Source organism: Colossoma macropomum, unplaced genomic scaffold (genome assembly GCF_904425465.1).
Source record: "Colossoma macropomum unplaced genomic scaffold, Colossoma_macropomum, whole genome shotgun sequence".
Lineage (NCBI taxonomy): Eukaryota > Metazoa > Chordata > Actinopteri > Characiformes > Serrasalmidae > Colossoma > Colossoma macropomum.
The window spans coordinates 29,658,202-29,681,678 of NW_023494805.1; the positions used below are offsets into that span (position 1 = coordinate 29,658,202).

Sequence of the window (23,477 nt, forward strand, 5' to 3'; positions counted from 1 at the left end):
AATGCAAAACAAATTATGTAATGTTGCCATATGAGCACTTATTCTAGCAGCTAAAGCAATGCTAGCTCAGTGATATTACTGACAGCCTAATTCAGCTCTGGTTTTCTGTTTCTGCTGAGTGTCCACAGAAATACTGACTTCCAGTCTGGACTTGCTGCTGGTTCAGCCTGTAGATCTTTCTTGAAATCTTATGGCGTGAAGTGTTTTCAACAAACACAATCTTTCAGCAGTGTGAGATAAAGACCAGCTTTTCTTCCTGTACATGTTGGCATATTGACTGACTTTAAATAAACAATCCAAATGTATTAATTACAATTACAATTACAAATTTATTAATGTTTATTAATTGGAAGATAGGTGCGACCCCCACTAAATGTAACAGTGCAAATGATCTCTGGGAAATGGGGAAATGTAGGAATCAAATTTTAAAGGTTCTAGAGAAAAGCAATATCGAAGATATAGAAAGATACTACAAAATGCCTGATTTTTGTTATACATTTTTATTTAGAATGCCGGTTGACTGAAGTTGAGTATGGCTATTTGACAGTGTGACTTGCCCCCTTTAAAGAAACTTTAATGGGGGGCACAAGCTGGTCACACTAACAGAAACCAATGTGTCTCATCTAAACCTTTTCAGCAAACTGTATGTGTGGTGCGACAACCAGTAGGCACTACTGGTCCTTTGACAGAAAAGAATAGGCATAGATGTGGACAGTATATATTTTTAATTTAATTTTATAGATTTTTGAAGGTGTATCAGAAAATGTAAAGTAAAACGTATATATTTTTTTGAAAATGTAATTGTGTGAATTGTGTAAAAATTCAGTGATACTTAAATAATCTTCCCAAATAACACTTAAATACGAATTTCACTAATTTGTTGCAGATTTCTGCAAAATTCAACCATTGAGACATAAACAAAGTCATTCAGAGTGGTTTGATGTGAAATGGTTCATTGTAGAGAAACTTATCAATTCAGATTTCTTCACAGCAGTGGTGATAGGCACCAGTGGTTGCAATATCTACAACACAAATATAGCTGTTTTTAATTTTTTACTATCCAAAATGACCAGTGAACCTTTAGGTGCCTTCTGAGCTTTCATATGTAATGTTGATAATAAGAAAATAGTGGTGAAACTTTACTTTGGGTACTGTATTGCCTTAAACACCCTACATCTCCATCATGAAAGTAGGCCAAAACTTTATCACAAAACTATCATAAAACATTTCTCAAGCATCGTGTAATGTATTTGGAACCATTTTAACTTCTAAAGGCTTTAAATCCTTTGAATGTCTGGTTTCTGTCAACACAGTTGTGGATAATTCTAACTTGGTAAGTGTAAGTTGGTATGCGGTAAGTGTTAGTAAGTTTTACTAGAATAGCACATTTCACAATTAAACAATCTGAATGATTTTGTTTTTTTTCTTAATGACTTAATTGTGCTGTAGATTCTTTAAATATCAGGGGAATTCCCCTTTAAGTATAGTATTGAAGTACAATTACTTAGATATTTTCCAGCCCTGAAAGTTCTCTGAACTAACAGTGGAAAGGTTATTTAGGGAACTGAAAGCATTTCTGATATTGCTCCAAAAAACCCTTTTAGCACCATTTATTTTTAAGATTGTAGGCCTTTTGGTTAACCGTGTCCTGTGAAATTCCCCTTTAGTGTTGATTTACTTCACATTTATGACGAAATTGGAACCTATAAAACTTCAGAAGCACCATGAATTCTACAACACTGTTCTAGATGCAGAGAAGCATAATGACCCCCACACAAGGTGGTGGGTCTAATAACATGAATGACTGTATTATATGTTTATAATGAGACCAAGAGTTTTGGCAGCTCTACAGCAGGCTCGCAAGCCATTTGACTCTAAATAACTCACAGCTCTGGCCTCCTGTGCTCTCTCCAGAGTTCAGGGTGAGTTAAAGTTTTGAAGGAGATCCAGTAGGTGTTACTGACACCACTCTTTCACCAACATGTGTGTGGGCTGGGGTGACTGATAAGAACATGAGGTAGCATACCAATGAGGAGAAGGCACTGAGGTGTTAAATGAGCTGCACAATCTCCATTCTGCAGTTCACATTGTTTAACTGTGTTTAACTGGAGCAGGTCTGCCTAAAAAAATGCATTGACTATGTAGTTGTGGACCTACATATAAGCCTTCGAAGTTTAAGGGATAAAAAATTTCTATGTAACTCACATGCCATTTGGTGTGTGTGTGTGTGTGTGTGTGTGTGTGTGTGTGTGTGTGTGTGTAATACATCAGGGAATAGAAGCTATTGACTGGATTTGTTGTTTTGGATCATACTCATGTTTCTCTGCGGCCTTGACTCCTCATTTCACTTGTTTTTGTTCTCTCTGTGTCAGCTAGGCATCACTCACTACCACCATTAGTTCTTTAATGAGCGTTTTGGCCTGTGATTTAAAATTAGCAGGAAATTAAATCAGAATATGTTCCAAATTTGAAATCATTGCTGGAGATCATCCGTGAGTGAATAAATGCTACTCACTGTTGTGGCAACACATTCATATTCACAGAGAAAAAAAACAAGACTTAGACAGATGAGTTTCACAATATCAAAATAAAAGCCACTGCTGTTGCTAAGCAACCATGTTATTATGAACATTTTGAGGCATGATTTGTGTGTTTTCTCCAAAAAACTTGTTCTGGCAAATAAATGTGAACTGTGTTAATACATGATCACTGTTCACTTCTTCAGAATTCTTCACTCGTTAGAATTTAGTCTCAGTTGCATAAGAATCTAAAGCCAAGATCCTTATTAGAATCCAGTCTGGCAGAAACAGCATGGGAAGGTGCAAGTAAATAATGATTTAAAAACTAGCCAAAAAGTTATTAGCTTGTTGCAACACTTCCTTTATGGTATTACTGTAAATAATAAAAAAAAACAAATAAATGCAGTCTAGATGTCAGTTCATTTAATCAAATAATTAAAAAATACTTTTTTACAATCAGTTAATAATTATTTTTGGTGTTCCGTTATTTAATCAAGAAGAAAATAGATCAATTGAAGAGATTGTCTTGTTGTTGTTTCAAATGCACTACAGTCCCTTGCACTATGAACAGAAGTATTGTAGTAAACTTTTTACTGTAATTTTAAACATTACATACAACTATATGCAAACTTTTGAACACCTCTGGTCATATTACAGGTTTTGTTGATTTTCTAAGTAAAAACAAATCTTTCTCTCTCTCTCTCTCTCTCTCTCTCTCTCTCTCTCTCTCTCTCTCTCTCTCTCTGTCAAGATCAAGTTAATAGCATTACCCTTTTGCCAGGTGCTCTCAATCGGGTCCAGATTGATGGAGCAAGCTGGGTTGGCACTTGCAGGCCTGCAGGCCTTGTACTTACATCCAACTCAAACAGAGGGGAGGCCCAAAGGAGATAGGATCTCTATAATGGGTTGAAGAGATCAGTGCTAAGCCAGTGGACGGATCTTCTGCTTAACCTTGGAGCAAAGAGCTTGAGACTGGGGAAACAGGCCAAGTGGACAGAAAGCCTAGAGGAAGAAAAGTGATAATGGCTAGTGGGTTCAGCTAACACTGGAGCAGACAAATGCAGCGTCTCACAAGAAGTTTGTAACGTGACAGCTCTGGAGAAAATGAAGCCCAGGGGAAAGTGTGAATGGCCATTTTCAGCGGTATAATATTTGATGTTTTTGGAATGGAGAGCAAATCCAGGGCCTTGTTGTTTGTCATTGGCCACAAGTTAACTGTCAGTGTGAATTATCCCTGGCTAGTTGGTCTAAAGCAGTGGCCTGTGCTATATTTTTACAAGAAGCACCATCTCAACCTCCTCTGGCTGGTGTGCAAAGGAAAGGGCTTTTTATCATTAATTGCATTGCCTTTAGTGTCTGTAATATTGCAGCATTCACTGCTATTAAAAGAGACACAGCTTTCGCACAAGTCATAGTGCTTTGCCATACATTAACAGAATTTTCTCAGTTATTTCTGAGCTACATATGTATACAGTCAGTTATTTGCTGGGTTACTCTGATAAGGACTCTTATTATGAAGATGATGCTAGCCACTGGCACCTTCATAATAAGAGTCCTTATCAGACTAACCCAGCAAATAACTGATGTAGAACAAATAACCTAAAACTAACATGTAAAAAGCACTTCTTGAACACAATACAGTGATACACAATTTGTTTTATCTATGATCATAGTATGTAGTGGCCTGCTAGGTATTTTTCAAGCACTTTTAGATATAATTATTAAACACAAAGGCTGTTTGCACCTTGCATCAAAATGCATTTTTGATTATCAGATCACATTCAAATTTCATTTGATCGTAAGGAAAGCCAGGTGTAAACACACCTAAGATGCATTGTTGGATTACAATCAAATATGGCAATACAGCAGTCAGCAGTGCCAGTCCTAGCCTTCCCAGGGACCTACGTAAAATTTGACTTGCTTATCCACCCCTCCACACCCCCCACAAAAACACAACTGCATCCTCTACTAAAGTAACATTAAACCCCCCTACAATCATCTGCTGTTGATCATAATGTTAACCCAGTGGCTCTTCCATTATATTTACTTTCTTTAGCTTTTGATGAAAAATTTTACTGTTAGGATTCAGCCTTTCTACATGTTTTCAGAGATGTCATTAGAAAGCTCATGGCTAACCTCATGGTTAATATTTACAATGGCAAGTCTACTCAAAGGCTCCTGAGACATAGACAGTCAGAAATATCTTTAGTAGTCTGGCTTTGTATAGATCAATTTACTAAATGTTTATGATGACAACCATTTTCCACAATGTGATGTTTAGCTTGTAAACTCACAAGTTCCAAGTTTGTCAACCATTTGACAGTCTCTTAGCTAGCTAGTTAACTAACTAACATTAGCAATCTGATGCTCTGTTTTTGCCCTGTACCCCTCTATATAGGGCACAGGTCTAGGTCACAAAAATATGTACATAGAAAGCTGTGTACCCTATGGCAGCAACATAAATGGCTTAAAATTTAGCACATTTTACATTATTTGGGGTGTAGTGTCCATAAGTTCATTACCTACATAAAGTACATAGAGCAGGTGTGTCCAGTCTTATCTGCAAAAGGCTGGTGTGGCTGCAGGTTTTCTATACAAACAAGCAGGCGTACCTGATTCCACTCATTAAATCCATTGGTCCCCATCTTCAAGCAACTAAACACTGTTTCTGCAGCCACACTGGCACTTTGAGAATATGATTGGACACCCCTGACATGTGTTTGGAGCCATTTCAGATTCGCCCAATGATAGGAAGTTAGCTAGCACAGTCCTCTGAACTGTAGCAGCAGCAAACAAGAAAAGGACAGTAAAATTTGGGGGCACGTAGCAGTGAAAAGCCTCAATGGAATCCAACTAAAGTATTTCCAGATATGATCCGGATTTGAAACTGGTTAGTGCCAGGTATAAACAGCCTTGTTTTGCTTTGGTGAGTCTGCAACCTCAACCGTTGTTATCTGATAATGAGAAAAAAGTGATTGATCTTTCACTTAGTCCTATCAATTATCATTTAAGGCCACTGTAATTCACAAGGTTAGCAGCTTTTCTATAGCTATGCTAAAGCATCAGCTGCATGCTAAAGAAGTACAGTGGGCATAAAGGGGTGTGTTATTGCCATGGCAGAGTTTTACAAAATTGTGATTAAAAAATAACACTTTAACTTTTAACCAAATTGCACACGCATGATTAGCCAGTTGTGTGCACCAAAACAATTGGGTGCATGACTGATCTTAGAGATTCTCTGTAGTTTATAATATGCATACTGAATAAGCAAAGCCAGTTAATAGATTTAATGATTATAATTAGGTATTTTTGGTCCCGCTGGGCAAACCAAGGGCACATGAGCAGTTTCCTGGTTCTTAGGCTTTTAGAAGCCCTTTAATTCTCCCTGCATTCCCTGTGCAGAGCTGTTGTTGCTTTCTAAAATACTTTTTGTGTCTTTTTCGTGGCTTGTGGGTTTTTTTTCTCCCAGAATTCACCTCTCTTCATTTTGCTGTCCAAGATTTGGTTGCACTGATGAGGTTCTCTCGGTTTCACATCCATCTCCTTCCTATCAATCATGCTTCCTTTCAATTACAGGCAATGTTGCCATTTGTTTGAGCAATTTTTCATCTCCTCATTGCAATATATTCCAGATAAAATCGACCAGATATACCAGAGCAAGTTGCCAATAGAATCTTTGTTGGATCTTTCTCCATCATGAAATGTTTTATATGCCACAATAAATTACACAATTCTTATGATTCTCTCTCTCTCTCTCTCTCTCTCTCTCTCTCTCTCTCTGGGCCAGATGTACATGCTCAGCACAAAATGTGCCTTGATGGGACCCCAGTATGCGTTCGCAATGCAAAACATTTGATTTACTAAGGCTACAGTTAATCACACAAACTGTGCATTGTCCTGCCCACTGACTGCTTGTTGTGAGGTGCAGTGTTTAACAGACGCAGTGTAATAATGGTCTCAACACAAAACGGAACATGAAAGCTCAGCGGTGAACAGTGTTAGTAAAGTTCTTTCCACTCAAACATTCTACAGGGGTGTTGTTTTACTCCGGCTAAGGAAATAGGAGTTTGTGAAACAATAATACGGACTGCGTGCTAGTATTGCGGCTGCATCATAGCATATTTTGTGCCGCGTCTTTTCATACACATACAACTGATCCCAGGAGTTTGAATTGTTAATCTGATGGTAAACGTTCTACCAACACCCATTGAGACCCTAACACAAATGTACGCCTGGTTTAAAAGGCCAAGGAAATTCAACACAAAACCTGTCGCCGCTAGTTGCTCAGGGCAAAAACTTTCTCATCTTATAATGCAGGTTAATGTAGAGACAGTGTATTTTAAATGATTCAGGAGTATTTCTGTTGGTCCATTCGTCATGAAATGTTGTGAGGAAGAAAAGCGCAGTTTTATCATGCATGTGACCCATAAACTGCACATTTAGACTCGTGTAGAAGTTTCGTACATAACTTGTGGGCAGAATGCATCCAATATGCACCTGAAACTAGCACAAAATGCTTAATACATTGAGCCCTCTCTCTATTTCTCTCTCTCTCTCTCTCTCTCTCTCTCTCTCTCTCTTACATGCTTCTCTTTCTCTACACCCAATGGTTTGATGAATGTTGTTTTGACAGGAAGCAGCTAACCGTGCTTTAGAAACCCTTTGGCCTGGTGTGGTATTCTTGCCAATTACTCGAATGGTCTTCACACAGCCACACTTTTTTCAGTAATAGGGACTGAGACAGGCTTCCCCTCGCTCTGCACGCTCAGTTGACTCGGGGTCTCCATGAAGCATGGCATGGGTTAGAGAGAGTTCTGACAAGTTGGAAAGATTAAACTGACTGAACTCAGTTGAGTGGAACACACACGCATACAGTGGAATGGCTTTAGTGGCCTTGTTCCAGGTGTGATGGATGCTCCAAATTTATGATGCTACCGTTTATCAACCTGCAGACCTTTAAATATCATGCTTTATGCTCTGGTGTTGGCAAAGCCTTTCAGAAAGAACATACAATTTTTGAACTTTTTACATTAGTGCCATTACACTGCAGTACTTAGTCTCAGAGCCCTGACACTCCAAGCTGACTGTCTGCCGTTGGATGTCGGCAGACCACAAATGGCCAACCATCACCAGTAGTTTGTGTGGTGTACAAAATACCCCCCGCTATTTGTGGGGTCTCATGTTGGCTGGCTACTCCAGTGTTGAATGACTGCTAACTCACTCACTGGCACTGATGCTAGCTTCAATGACAACAAAATGTTTGGTTTCACAATTCCTCTTTTGGAAATGCTCTATTGTAGTGGTAATGTGGTATTCCACACATTAGCTGAGATCTTACACATCTGCTCTTTTGTCTTTGGTTTGAGAAATAAGTAACAATTTTCACCGATCTTTTGGAAAATTGGGCAAGTTTTCAGCTTTGCAAATATGCTACAGCATATTATAAAGTTTTTTTTCAGAGGTATCCCAGTCAAAGTTACTGGGATAATTCATAGTAACTGGGTAAACCAGTTGGCTACAACGCCACCATGAGGCAGACCAGTGTTGCATCATTAGTTAGTTAAGACAGCCAAAGACAGAAGCTCGCAAACAGTGACCTTTTGATAAATTTGTATCAGTTTATTTTCAGGGTCCCCCCAGAATTTAAGTTTGAGACAGTCAGGTGATCCAAGAGTTTAATTAGGGAACCTGTAGCCAAATTACCAAACAAGTAGCATTTGAATACCGAATTCCCAATAACATTTTTAAAATATTGCTACAAATAAACATGGGTACATGAAAGCCCTGAAGGTGCTATAATAAAACATTAACAAAAAGCATGAGGGCTTCACTCCTTTCATGGACTTTTTCTTTCATTTTTGTCATATAATTATGAACATCATGCATTTTATTTTACTGGTTAATGTACAAACATTTACTTTTACGTAGCATTTTTACCCATCAAGCGCCAAGCTAATGATGGTTAACTTTCAGTTTGAACTCTAGGTTTAGCTTGGCATGTGAAGCTTGTAAGACTTTCAAACAATATATTCTTTACTTTGTATATTGTAGTTTTACAGATTAGTGCAGCTCCTACTGTTTTCTTTCACCAGCGCATTAAGCGTCTGCAAGTCAGCCATCAGCTGCAGATTCTTCAGTCTGTTCACATGCCTCAGAGGAGATGCGAGTGGTGAGCTGATGGAGGACAATCAACAGTCATAGTCTTAGTTAGCGCTAGTTCTTCCTCATCGGATTGGTGTGTCTGGGCCCTTACACATACTCAGCGGGTTAGATCAATCTAGATGAAGGTATCCGCCAGTCACTGTGATGGTGAATGATTCATCCAACTCCAAGAACATTCTGGAAGAAGAGGAATATCTTCTGTTGAGACATTTATGGTGGAGGTTTTGACATTTATAAGTTTGGCTCAACAAGCCCCCAAAAATATGCCATGATGTAAGTTTATTAAAAAGTTTATATAAAGCATTTGGTCTTAATTTTAAAGTGTGAAGTTTTATGTCGGAAACACATTCGTTACGCTTTGTCATTATTCTGTGAATATAATGCAATAAAACTGCAAGACCTGAAATACTTTCAGTGAGACCCATTTAGAGACCACTAATGCTGTTCAACAGAGCAAGGCTGGAAACTGTCTGTTCCAGCTAGCTGGGGTTGTTTTTTTTTCCTGTGGGTTCATGTTGTTGTTGTTATCCTTTACCACCAGAGCCAAGAAACGATAGCATGTCAAAACAAACTGCTTCAACTTCCGACCAAGCATGGAGCCCTTTCCATGCGGATGCATCCGGGTTGCATTCTTTATCCGAGCTGGAATGTGTCAGAAAGAAATATCCAAGACTACCAAACAAGCAGAGCTGGGTCAATTTCTCTCTTTAATTCATCATTCTATCTTTTTTGTTCTTTATTGTTCTATCTTTTGTTCCTTCTTTTTCATCTTCACTGACTTTTGTGGCCCCAAATTCAAGTGTGTTGGGGTATATCTCCCAGTATGCATTAGTCAGGACAACTCTTGGAATATGTTGCCGTTTTAGTCTGGTCTAAGACCAGTTTAACTGTTTCTTCTCACATGATTAGTGTTAAGATAGATTGGTCCTTGACCAGTGCAGAGGTGCAATCCCTGCTCATGCAGTGGTCATCATTATAAGACAGGAAAATCTGGTGCAATCGTGCTTCACTTAGCATTCTCAGTGGCCCCAAGCAGGAAGCAGATGATTGGATAAGGGATTATCCTCATGTTAGCAGGTGTGTGGACTCCAAGATAAAAAGGTAAAGCAGCTCTGAATGGGGCCTCTGAGCTGTGCAGTAAAAGTCAAAATGAATGCCAGGCATGCAGCAGATTGCCAACCATTACTGGCCCGGAGGGGCTGGCATGACTGTGGCAGGATATTGGCAAACCTTTGGCTTTCTATTGTGCAGATAAGGGGGGATTCCTTTTCTTTTTTGTATGATGTCAAATATCCTGTCACGATACTATACCAAATTCATTCTTTCATTTTTCACTGTATCAGTGTTTGAGGTGACTATATGTAGAAAACAAGGGTGAACTTTGACTAGTAGAGCTAATTCACCAAAAACAAAGAAAAACCCAACACATTTATGGGGTTTCTAGTAGTATGTTAACATTAACATACATTCCACCGTGTATGTAGTTTTACAGTGGCTCTTTCAGTAAAGAGCCATGAACAGACTTATTAGACTACCACTTGTTTTCACTGTCAGTGACTGTTGAAATGACTGTGCCAGGGATATTCAGCCTTGATTAAACTTCCTTTAAAAGTTTTGAAGAAAACCTGTCAGTTCTTTAAGAAAATTTTGTTTAATATTAGGTTAAGATGAATCAACATACATAAAAATAGAAATGTAATGAATAGTTTTGTCATTTCATAATGATCATCTACACAAATTGTGGAACACGAGTGTGTTGATCATAAATGTCAGTGTGCCTGCAGGTGAAAGTACAGAGACTGAGACAGTGGTACCCAATAGGCTAAACACTTACCTGACCAGTGCAGTGCTGCCAACTCTTTTTCTGGTCAATGTCCGCTCCCTCAACAATAACTTGTACTTACTTATACTTAGATTTACAACAAAACAATACATTAGAGATTGCTGTACTCCAGTGTTTACAGAAATATTGCTTGTACATTATCAGAATTTCCATGTTGGATAAAAGTGTAGGGGTGGACAGTGCACTTATATCATCATGGTCTACAAACAGGGATCTGATCACTGGCCACTGCTCTGCAGAGATGGAATACCCATCATTTATGTGATGATATTTTTACCAACCAAGGGGGGCTGACTAATACTATTGTGGTAGCTGCCTATATCACTCAGTGTTAATGGTAAGGAAACCTGCTGGTTAATAGTTTGCAAAAACAATCATGCCTAGAATTTTTAGCATCTGTCTGCACGCTCTGGTCCACATTCACAGCAATGCACAGGAGACCTACAGATCCATCCTGCAGACCCAAGTTGGATGGCCCAAAACATCAGAATTTGACCCCAGGTCCAAATCTAAGACTGTTTTGAAAGAACTGAAATGGGTTGAGGAAAGCTGTCTCACAGGGGGAAAATATCAACATAAAATATCAACACAATATATCGAGCACTGTAACGAGCTAGGTGCCATTCTGAAATACTTCCCAAGAAGTCAGTGCTCACAAAGCTGTGCTCTTAAGTTGTCAGGTTTCCTTACAGACTAGATATCTTGAACATTTCACTGTCTCAGTTGGCGGCGCTGGTGCCCAAGACGTTGCCAATCACATCCCTGCATCACTCCCAGCCTGTTGTCCTTATCCTTGACATTATGAAGAGCTGCAAGAGGCCCATATCAAGCCTACAATTCCAGCCAAACTAACAGAATCATTGAGGAAAAACACCAATGTGAGGATGCTCCTCGATTTCAGCTCCATCTTCAACACTGTCTTTTAAAAGACTAGCCAAGCTTAGCATACTTGGCTTGAGTAAAATATTCTGTAACTGAAATTTGGACTTCCTGACAAATCAGCCCCAGAACATCAGACTCTGGAAGATCGCTGCCAACACTGGAGTGCCTAAAGAGTGTGTGCTCAGCCTCCTCCTGTACTCTCTCTTCAGTAATGACTCTGTGGCCATACACTAACACCAACACTGTCATTTTCACTGACAACACTGGTCTCATGGGGCTGATATTCAATCAGGACGAATCAGTGTGCAGGGAAGAAGTCAAACTCCTTGCACAGGAAACAACCTTTTCCTGAATGTTGACAAAACCTTGAATGTGCCTCCCATTACAACAGTTTGTTTGCCATTGAGATCATCTTATGCAAAGTATGTGAAGACCTATATTGGACTTCATGGGTAATTCTACAGAAACGTCCACTTTTTTATCTATCCATAAGAGCCTCTGGTGTTACCTTTATGTGTAACACCACTGAGGATTGGTAACACCAGAGGCTCTTATGGATAGATAAAAAAGTGGACGATAACACCAGTGACATTTTTAATGACAAATGCATTTTACAAAATGGCTGCTACAGAACATCAAACCACATGTTGTCAGTCATGGAATATCCATTAAAATATGTCATTTAACCCATTTGTGTTATATTTTTTCACAGTTACCTAAGAATAAAGTAGGTCATACCAGTGATTTCAGCTAAAAGCTTCATATGAAATCATGAGCTAAATGAGAACATTTCTGACAACTGAAAAGAGACAGTGGATTTTCCATGTGCTTTACTTCATAGATCTTCAGAAAATAGGTAAAAAGAAGTCAAGTGATGTCATCAGTGATTTTTGTTACGCAGTAACACCAGTTACAAGAGATTTTTGTTACGCAGTAACACCAGTGACACGACTCAACTTTCATTATATATTTTCTAATATTTATTTGGCATTTGTTTTCTTTATGTCATTTAAACCATATATTTCATAGTCATGTATAGATTATTGCAGTTAAAAATGCAACATATGGCACTCACTCTTTACACATAACTGTGAACTACTTCTGTGGCGCTTGGGATTCTATATAATTGATTTAAAAACAGTATTGCTAAATTGCTCAAGAAGGTGTAATTGTTAAAATAATGTATTATTTTATTTTAAAATATAAATAAATTGTAACCCTTACATGTTTTTCAAGTGTAATATATCTGTAAATGCTAGGAACACAAAAATGGATGTTTCTGTAGAATGACCCTCATACACAAACACAACAACTGAATATAGTTGCAAAATATACCACAGGGCCCACACATTTTACATATTTGTATGTTTTCCATACAAAAAGTCACATGAATCATGAAGGAAATGCAAACTGAACATTTGAAACAGGTGCATTAGATTTGGCAAAACTGGACGGAGATGAGGTCTCTAGGATTTTTTCAGTTTTTGTAATTTAAATCACGATATTTGTTATGGGTTCCAAAGTGGATCACTTTGGATATCTGAGTGGTATCTATTCCATGTGTTGTTGTTTTTTTCAATTACAAGTCTTGTGATGGCAACAGGTGGAGCAGAAAAAGAGATGTGTCTGTGTGAAAGTGTTTGTGGGTCCACTACGATGTGGCCAAAAGAAGGACTTTGCCAGAAGGAGGAGTTCCTCACAGTGCAGCTGTGCCACCCAATAATTACAGAGTCCTTGTGTGTATGTGTGTGTCTGTGTGTGTGTGTGGTTTTGAGAGTAGATGTTTTTAAAAGATTTGATGGGACAGATGTTGTGTCTGAGAGAGAGAGAGAGAGAGAGAGAGAGAGAGAGAGAGGTAGTAGAAGAAGTCAGTCTAAAAAGAATATTGGAGGAACATTTTTCCTCAAAAATGTCATTTTCCAGTTTTTGGATTTAAAAAAAAAACTATTTTGGTGTATTTTTGTGAAATGCATGTTTCTAAAGTACAGTCTGTTGGAAACCTTTTCCTTCCATCTTCCATAGACCTCCACAAACCCTAAAATGAGACAGCGAAGTTGATTTTAGAAACTCTAATGTACCACTAATGCTGCAAAGCATCTTTCTCTTACTTCCACTTCATGATAAGTTCCTGATAAAGAACATGTTGAGAACTTATAATTCATCTGAGACTATTTTGCTTCTTTGTTTGAATGTTGTGGGTACTGACTGAAGCCAGTACAATCAGAATACTAGCTGTGAAGCTAATAGATAATAATGATTTTAGACTGAAATCTTTCTCTGCATCCATGAAAATACTCATTCATTAGTCACACAATAACCCAAAGACTCCTGATTGGTCATAAAGCTACACAGTCACTGAATTCAGGTGAAAACATCTCCTTCCTCAGATCCTCAGATCCTAAAACATGTTTGTGTTTGTGAGTCATTTGTTGTGTCTTTATATGTCTTTTAATGCATTGTTTGTGATTTGCAGTGGTCTGTTCCTTCAGTAATGCCCTCTGCCTCATTACCTCAGCTGTGCTGTTTCTCATAGCCCGCCACTGACTCACATCCACACTCCAGACCTCAGCAGCAGAACGCTCTGCACTGGGTGCCGTCTGTGTGTTTGAACTACTGGCCCATAAACTGCCACAATCACACCCTCTTTTAGCCCGCGGGCCCACTCCCATGGGGCCCGGCCATGCTGACATCACTGCGGTGAAAACAGGCGTGTGTATGTGTGTACAGTGCCCGCCACAAATATTAGGACCCCTGGTAAACAGGAGCAAAACAGGCTATAAAAATATTCTTTATTACTTATCCCTTTGATCTTTCATTCATAATTTTTTAAACAAACCTAACCCTTATTTAAGGTATAATGAAAAACTAAATTTAAGGTATAATTAGAAAAACTAAATCTTATTATGAAAAAAAAATATTTTTCTCAATTCTAAAAATTCAGATAAGTAAATTCTAAATATGTTCCCATCCATATTTCATTTTAAAGTTGAGCAATTAGAGCAATTAGAAACACTTCGGTCAGCCATGATTTCCTGTTTCACTGGAGTATAAATATAAGGTGACACACAGGGCGAATTGTCTCAGTCATCCATTGTTATGTAAAAAGACTGGAGATAACACATCAGGAAACGGCTGCAAGAAAATAGCTAAATGGTTGAAAATGCCCATTTCCACTATCAGGGCCATAATTAAGAAGTTTAAATTAATTAGAGATGGTAAGAATCTGCTGGGAAAAGGATATATGTCTATACTGACCTCACATACAGTGATGAGGATGGTTCCAAAGGCTACAGAGTTTCCAAGGATCTTTGTGTCAGAACATCTCCCAAACTACAATCAGACATAGCCTACATAACTATAAGTTGGTTGGGATGGTTGCCAGAAGAAAGCCTCTGCTGTAAAGGACCAACAAACTCAAGCGCCTACAGTTTGTCAGTGTTAGGATAGGTAGGGCGTGCTTAGTTAGACAGTAAACTGTCAATTACACACTTTATCCACTGGGGGCGCTAGAGTCACAGAGAGAGAGTCGCGTGACGGAACGTGTGGTGGCGCCAAACTTGAAAGTGAAAGCCGACTGCCATCATCCTCTGCTTTTGTCCTAGCTTCCCACTTTTAAAGTAACAGTCAGATGTTACTAGAACATTCAGTGGGACTGTGTTCTATGATCAGATGAGACCAAAATAGAGACTTTTGTCAACAAACACCAGAGGTGGGTTTAGCATAGACAAAGATAGCCATGTGGAAAAGTACCTCATCCCCAGCGTGAAGTATGGTGGTGGAACTGTGTTGTTGTGGGACAGTTCTTCTTCCAAAGGCTCTGGACAAGTTGTTCAGACACATAGTATCATGGGCTGCATCAAGTACCAGCAGATATTGAACCAAAACCTCAGCAGGGAGCTTAAACTGCACTCTTAAAAAAGATGGTTCTTTAAGGGTTCTATATAGAACCATGAACACACAAAGAACTATATGCACACTTAAGGGTTCTTTGCATCATAAAATGGTTCTTCAGATTGATGGAGAATGTGTTGTATCTGGTTCTCTATAGAATCTTTTTGAAAAGGGTTCTACATAGCACCAAAAAGGTCCTGTTATTGTTACAATGTCAAGCTTGTAACTATAGAAGAACCCTTTTTGGATCTCACCCAAAACAGGTGGAAATTGCTGTACATGCAAAGAACCACATATTGCAGTGGTCTTATACCAATGAAAGGTTTTCCCTAGAACTGCATGTCCAAGCCAAGAGTGATTCACTACTCAAATAATACTTCCCCCCCTCTCTCTCTGTCTCTCTCTCTCTCTCTCTCTCTCTCTCTCTATATATATATATATATATATATATATATATATGAACTAGTGCAAACATCAATTTAGAGATGGTAACAGGGTGTGTGATTGGAAAGAGTCTAGATTAGTTCAGGTTGATACCGTCTTTTTTGTATTATATGTAATTAGTATTTTTTATATTTACAAACAATCTGCTTAAAAAAAAATTTGACTTCACTTTTTAATCACCTCGCATCCTCCCATCTTTCCCTTTTGTTTCTAAAGGTTCAAAGTCATGTTCCCTGCTGTTGCCTTTCTCTCTCCATCGTCTCACTAGCTTGTCTTTTCTTTATCTCATTCTTTTTTCTTTTGCTATAGACTATAGACTTCACACTTGTAATTAAGCAATGTATCTCAGACTACAGCAATTCAACAGCAAATTTTACGCTTCATTGAGAAACAAAACATGCCATCAGTGAAAATAAGGCCATTTTTTCATCACTCTTTAGCTGTGCTTTCTAATTATATATACACTGTCATAAAACATCCTCTAAACGTAGGCTGGAGCTATAGAGAGTGTGTGCACATGTGTGTGTATGAGGTTATGTTCTCGTGTGCTGGTGGTTTTGTGATGGTAACTCAGCGTTCTCCGAGAGAAATATGTAATTACTTTGCAAGCGTTTTTGTTCTCTGGAGATTTAGAACTTTATGAGGCGACTGTCTGGTGTCTTATTCTCAGACACGAGCGGGTTTGGCAGTAGAATATGGAGAGATTTAAATTCATTAGTCTGTACAAAGATAACAGTGGAAATTGCAGTCCCCAGACAGTAGTAAAACAGTCTCTTAGAGATAAATTGGGTTTATTGAATTTTCGTCCTTTGAATACTTTTACTTACTTTTATTAACGCTGAAGTGTTAGATTCTTAAGATCAAGCCTATAAACAACCAAGACTGTTTTTTTTATCCATAGCATTTGGGGTGCCAAAAATTCTAGTAGGGACCGTCATTAACCAAGTTTGGTTTATTTATTAGGCATTTATTTACTTATTTATTCATTTGTTTGTTTGTTTGTCTGCCTATTTATTAATAAGATACATTTATTTATTTATTTGTTTTTGTTTGTTTGTTCAATCAGCAACTAAGCATGGGGTTTATATATTCACTTATTTTGCAGCAAATTCTACGGAATTCACGTGGAAACTCCACAAAAGTGATTTTCCTGATAACAGATGGTTACTCTAACGGTGGTGACCCGCGGCCCGTGGCTGCAGCACTGCGGAACAATGGAGTGGAGATATTCACGCTGGGCATCTGGCAGGGAAACATCCGTGAGCTGCACGACATGGCATCAGCGCCTAAAGACCAGCACTGCTACCTCGTACACAACTTCACTGAGTTCGAGGCTCTGGCTCGACGAGCTCTTCACGAAGGTAAGAGGAAAAAAAACTGAAATTGAAAACAACAGTTCAGAATAAACAGGCAACATAATTGGGAACATATGCTTTGCAAAATTTTTGTAATGTTATTGGCCCTATTATGCACCCCTGGAGGACCTCATACTGCATATTTTGTTGTTTTTCCTGCTTAAACACACCTGATCCAATAAATCAACTAATTACAAGCCCTTCCTTAATTAGAGTTAATGTAAAGTGAATATATTAGAGCAAGGAAACACTAAAATTTGCAGGGCAGGGTTAACAAAGCCATGTTTGTCATAAAATTTTAACCCTCAGTGATTAATTTTCTGCTCTGCGTTACTGTTCTTGGTCTTGATCAAAAATGTTAAATGTTTTTGGAAAAATCTGTTCCTTCTTTTTCTCTAATTATAATCCCAGCATAACAGACAAGCTGCTAGGATGAATCATAATTTTGTTTCCTACATGTGCTGGGCCTCAATTCGCGGGCCAGGGTTTCTTTCCCAGTTTAGTCTCGGTCTACTAGGCCCTTCAGCCAAGCAAACATGATTGATCAAATGCACATCAATTGCATCATCCAACTACAACCAACTGTGAAGGAGATGAAACAAAGAAACAATAAGGATCCAGTGTTCTTCATAAGGCCGCTTCATGGCATTAGGAGTTATTCTCCCGCTGTGATATTCTGTCTCCAGGACTGTTCAGGATCTGCCAGCAGCTTGGCTCGGGTGTGTGTGTTAACATCTGGAGTCCAATCTGCCTTTTGTTTGCTTTGCGTTTTAAGGAGACAAAGATGCTTCTGCCAACACTTTGGATTTTATTGTTCTTATTTAGTCGCGTTTCACATTCTTACTCATCCAGAGCAGGTTGTGTGGATTAGAGAGCTGTGTTTCAGCCTGGTTTGATGGGCAGGGTGGGTTCTGAGCTAAGGTTAAGGTTCGGCCAGTAAAACCTCAAGCATTTGCAACCCCCCCCCAACCTTCCTTTTGTTTATTGTTCTCAGATTTAGAATGTACTTTATTTGCCAATTTGTACAGGCTAATTCTTTTGGTGTGGGTGTCAATGTAAAATCCAATTAAAGTAAAGAAACAAAATATATAAAATGCACAACAACGAAATAATCTTAAAGTAACTTGATTAATGATGTTCACTGGATGTCAGTATCGCATAGTGCGTAACAATGTTAACAATGTTACCCTCTATGTGCCAGGCTGGGGTTCAGTTTCCCACCTGGGCAAGGACACTAAGCTATACCAATAAGTCTTTGGGCAAGACTCCTAGACTGCATTCAACTGCCTCCTTAATTTGATTCAAATGTAAGCCATTCTGGATAAGAGCATCTGCTAAACGCTGTAAAAGTAATATGCACAGTTACATTCTAAGTACTGAAGCTGTGAACAGTTATAAAGTACGTTTATACATCATATGCAGTTAATGATGTGAGCAGTGGATATGCTATGTACCTTATCATTTGAAAACTACAATTGTCCTTTACACTGTGTGACCATTACATAATAAATGGACTCTAGGATCTTGTTATATTAACATACATTAAAGGGAAGAATAGACCACACTTCTGTATTCATATTCTCTATTTACAAATAAAAAAAAAACTGGTGGCATTACCTTATTAAAGTAAAATTAGGTAGATGACCCAGTGAGTGCACTGTGTGGACTAACTGCAGGGTTCATTAATGTTTATGATATTAAGTTGACCTGACCTGGCTACTTACAACAGTGGACACTGTACAAATCAACATTAGCATGAGATAGAGGAAAATGTAAAAATGCATAGTTATACCACATAATGTGACCAAAGGACAATGAAGTAAAACTGTCTACATTAACATTAGTCCCAATCTGCATAACACTGACTATATTGTTATAAACATTAGAACAGTGGTCACCAGCCCTGGGCCTTGAGATCTAGTTTTCTGTTGAATCTAGTTCCAGCTACAGTGTGCAACACTTGATCCAGCTAATTAACTTCTTCAGAGGTCCTTGATTGGCTGGATCAGATAAAGTTGTGTTAAGGTGAGGGAGGGTCAGAATGTTGCAGGAAAGAAGGTCTCCAGGAAGATGGTTGGTGACCACTGTCATGAGATCCTTAACTCACTTTCATAGTCATGCAAGCAATTCTCAAAGAAAAGCTTGTAGCCGTGGTCAAAAAATGAAAATGCTTCATGAAACAAAAGCCATCTTTCATGGAAACATTAGGCACATTCAGTGCTTAAAAATAAGTGAGTCTTCTAAATCAGAGACATTATAAAGAAGGACTTCGTCTGTATTCTCATTTGTAAATGCCACAGCCAATGCTTTCCCTGCTACGACGACGTCCACTGCATCTAATACACGGAAATATGAAAAGGGTCTATTGTTTTTTCTTCTATAAAGTTGCCCTTTTGGAGATCTTCTCACCCCAACCGAAACATGAAAACAGAATATGGAAACAGTCAAAGAAGAGGGAAAGGAGGTGTTTTTTTATTATGGAGGGCTATGGCCTGTGATATACTGTGGATGCATATATCTCTCCCTTTAATTCTCCTCTCTCTAAGTCTCTCTCTTTCTCTCTCTCTCTCTCTCTCTAGACTTGCCCACAGGCAGTTATATTCAGGAGGACATGTCCCACTGCTCGTCTCTGTGTGTGGAGGGAAGAGACTGTTGTGATCTGATGGCCAGCTGTAAGTGCGGCACACACACGGGTCAGTACGACTGTGTGTGTGAGAAAGGACATTATGGCAAAGGCCTGCAGCACGAATGCACAGGTGAGCACACATCTCCCACACACAACACTGTCAACATATACAGTGGTTATTATCTCTGTCATAAGAAAATAAATGGAGCTTGGAGCTCCTGAGTTGCACAACTGGTTAAGCATTGAACCAATGATTCAATGCTTAACTTAACAGTTTCTTGAGGATTGATTCAATCCTCAAGAAACTGCTACTTCAATCATTGCCATTTTATTTCTGCAGCATCCATCTTTGGCTGGGAGTCCAGGAGAGCAAAACTGGGCTTTCTCTAGTTGGGTAGCACAGAGGTACCCAGCACAGGGGTCTCTTAGCTGATGTAACAGAACTGGACAGTTAGTGTTCTCCTCCAAGCGAGTTAAGCTGGCATTTAATGTGACTCAGAGGAAACATGTGCCTATCTTCAAGCTCCCAGTCTGGTAGCATCATGTTGTTTTTTAAAGCTACATGAACATATGCGGGCATCATGGTGGTGCAGTGGGCAGCACTGTCGCCTCACAGCAAGAAAAGGCCTGGCTTGGACTCCTTGGCCAGGCATCCAGGGTCCTTTCTGTGTGCATGTTCTCCCCGTGTCTGCGTGGGTTTCCTCTGGGTACTCCAGTTTCCTCCCACAGTCCAAAGACATGCAGTCAGGCCAACTGGAGATGCTAAATTGCCTCTAGGTGTGAGTGTGTGTATGAATCTGTATGTTTGTGTGTCTGCCCTGTGATGGACTGGCGGCCTGTCCAGGGTGTTTTCTAGAAGTTTGTGAGCAGCTTCTGAATGAATATTCTGAGCAGTTAGTCTATATTTTGGCTTTCTCATCTTTCTTGCTTCAGCACAAATGAATACAGAAACAGTAACTACAGCAAGTTACTCAGGCACCAGTTTGGCATGTGATAGACATTTCTCACATTGGTTTTTGTGGGATTTCTGAATTGTGCATGCTTTGCCATGGATCCTTATCTCCAAGATCAAGCTTTGTTTGTACTGTTATTTAGTGTAACGCATCCTGTAGCCTCTTTTGGCATGGCCTGTAGTGGTCATTCTGCTAGTGAAATGGAAGTCAACTATTTGTAATGAAAATAATAAAAGTAAAAAATTTTTCCCCATAATTAAGACACTATTGGCTGTTTGTGTGAAATGCCATGACTCTGTGTTGAGCTGCTAGTGAGCAATGAGAGATGAAAATGGAGGGGTGAGAAATCCATGCTGTGAAAACAACTTGCACCTTTCTGCAAATACAGAAGACAAAAACTCCAGCATTCTTGATATCAAAGAAATTATACACAATCACCACAATAAGAAATGAAAATTTAATACAAAAAAAGGTTTTTATAAATATTTATATTCATAAACGTTGACTTGTAGTTTGACCGAGGGACCTCCAAAACTGGCAGAAATGGCATTTTATCTCTACTGTGAAAAAGGGTTCAATTCATTTCTCCTCTCACCATGGAGTCCTGTGAAGCACAGGGCCCGGAGTGGAGCCCTGGTCTGCCAGGTTCTTCTATGCCAACTAAAGTCAGAGTTTGGTCTAAATCAGAGTTAGTGGCAATCTTTGTCCTACAAGTCCTACAGGTATCTATAATTTGATCACAATCTTTTCCAAAAAGGAATGGATTGTATTTGCTTGTATATAATCATATTCATTTTAAACAAACAGGCACTGTTTTTATCCCCGTGGCATGGGGACCACTGATATGAATCAAAGACCAATCACATGTGCCGAGACAAAAAATAAGCATAAACTGAGACACAGAAAAATATGCAGATTATTATAGAGTGCAATATAATGAAAAGGCTCCATGGAAAGAGCATAAATACACACAAATGACTGATAGTAGTTTCAATGCACACAAAGACAGCCGAGATTTCTCTTTCATTCTGCATTACTCCCTCTCTCTGTCATTCCCTCTCTCTTTTTCTCTCTCTCTCTCTTTCTCTCTCTAAGTACTGCTCTTTTTCCATCCACACCCACTTATTTTGCTCCTTCAGTCTCTTGAATCTGAGGCACTAATGTGTTAACATTCTGTTGTGACTCACTCTGTTGCTCTTTATATTAAACAGATACTATCTATAAAACACCCCGTCTCACACGTAATGAATCAAAGATAATGCTAAATTGTTTGATAAACGACTATTTTTACTCTCATACGTCTTCCACTAAAAGTGTTTTTACAGTAATTGCAAAGATTTATCAAAGCCATAGTCACTCCCTTTCATTTATGGTGATTTCTTTCTTTCTTGTTACTTTTTTCCTAGTAATCTCTTTTAGCCCAATCTAAACACAGTGCCCCTCTTTGCTCTTAAAGCCTGACTCTAATGGCCCTGCCTAACCACAGCAAGCTAACTTTGGTAATAACTACAGACCTCCTCACGATCCTTTACACTGTAACCTCACCCAAACATATGAGAAATATGACCGCATGTCTGAGTTTGTGGAGGCGTGGTGGAGGCCCCAGAGAAAGTGCTTTGCCAGGTATGTAAAGGCAGCAGACAGTGAAAGCACCGGAGTCCTGTGGCTGCTGGACAGTTGAAATTAGCAGCTAGCAGAGAAAACACACAAGGGCAGATGTTGGGTGATAATACACTTCGAAAAAATTTGAGAGAACTAATGACAGTTCTGGAGTTTTATTGCTCACTTTCATGACTACATAACTTACACACTGGTTTCACTGTTCATTCTTAAAAATAAAAAAAGCTCCTTTGGAGTGATGCCATAGACCAGGGGTCGGCAACCCAAATGTTAAGAAGAGCCATTTTGTCCTTTCAACAAAAATCAAACCACCCTGGGAGTCACATTGTCTTATGTCCATTTTACCATCTTGGCTGTAAATACAGCGGGTGAAATAAGTATTGAACATGTCACCAATTTTCCAAGTAAATATATTTCTAAAGGTGCTATTGACATGAAATTCTCACCAGCTGTCGGTAACAATCCATCCAATCCACACATGCAAAGAAATCAAACCATAGATGTCCATAAATAAGTTGTGTAATAATGAGAAATGACACAGGGAAAAAGTATTGAACATGCTTACTGAAATTTATCTAATACTTTGTACAAAAGCCTTTGTTGGTGATGGAGCTTCAAGACGCCTCCTGTGTGGAGAAACTAGTCGCATGCATTGCTCAGGTGTGATTTTGGCCCATTCTTTTAAACAAACACTCTTCAAATCCTCAAGGTTCCATGGGCTCCTTCTATGAACTCTGAGCTTTAGTTCCTTTCATAGATTTTCAATTGGATTCAGGTCAGATGATTGGCTGGGCCATTCTAGCAGCTTTATTTTCTTTCTCTGAAACCAATTGAGAGTTTCCTTGGCTGTGTGTTTGGGATCATTGTCTTACTGAAATGTCCACCCTCATTTCATCATCATCCTGGTAGATGGCAGCAGATGTTTATCAAGAATGTCTCAGTACATTTGTCCATTCATCCTTCCTTCAGTTATATGAAGCGTGCCAGTGCCATATGCTGAAAAACAGCCCCACACCATGATGTTCCCACCTCCAAACTTCACTGTTGGTATGGTGTTTTTGGGGTGATATGCAGTGCCTTTTGACCTCCAAACATGGTGTGTATTATGGCATCCAAAGAGTTCAATTTTAGTCTCATCTGACCAGACTATATTCTCACAGTATTTCACAGGCTTGTCTAAAT

At 39.0% G+C, this 23,477-nt stretch overlaps 1 protein-coding gene across 2 annotated transcripts in view; it reads left to right on the forward strand.

Moving 5' to 3' along the window:
- Positions 1–23,477, forward strand: part of svep1 (sushi, von Willebrand factor type A, EGF and pentraxin domain containing 1) — a 142,804-nt gene that overhangs the window by 15,753 nt on the left and 103,574 nt on the right. For both annotated transcript variants that reach the window (XM_036596174.1, XM_036596175.1), the window contains exons 2-3: positions 16,847–17,102; positions 19,676–19,852. In XM_036596174.1, coding sequence (XP_036452067.1) covers positions 16,847–17,102; positions 19,676–19,852 — 433 coding nt within the window. The remainder of the gene's footprint in view (positions 1–16,846; positions 17,103–19,675; positions 19,853–23,477) is intronic.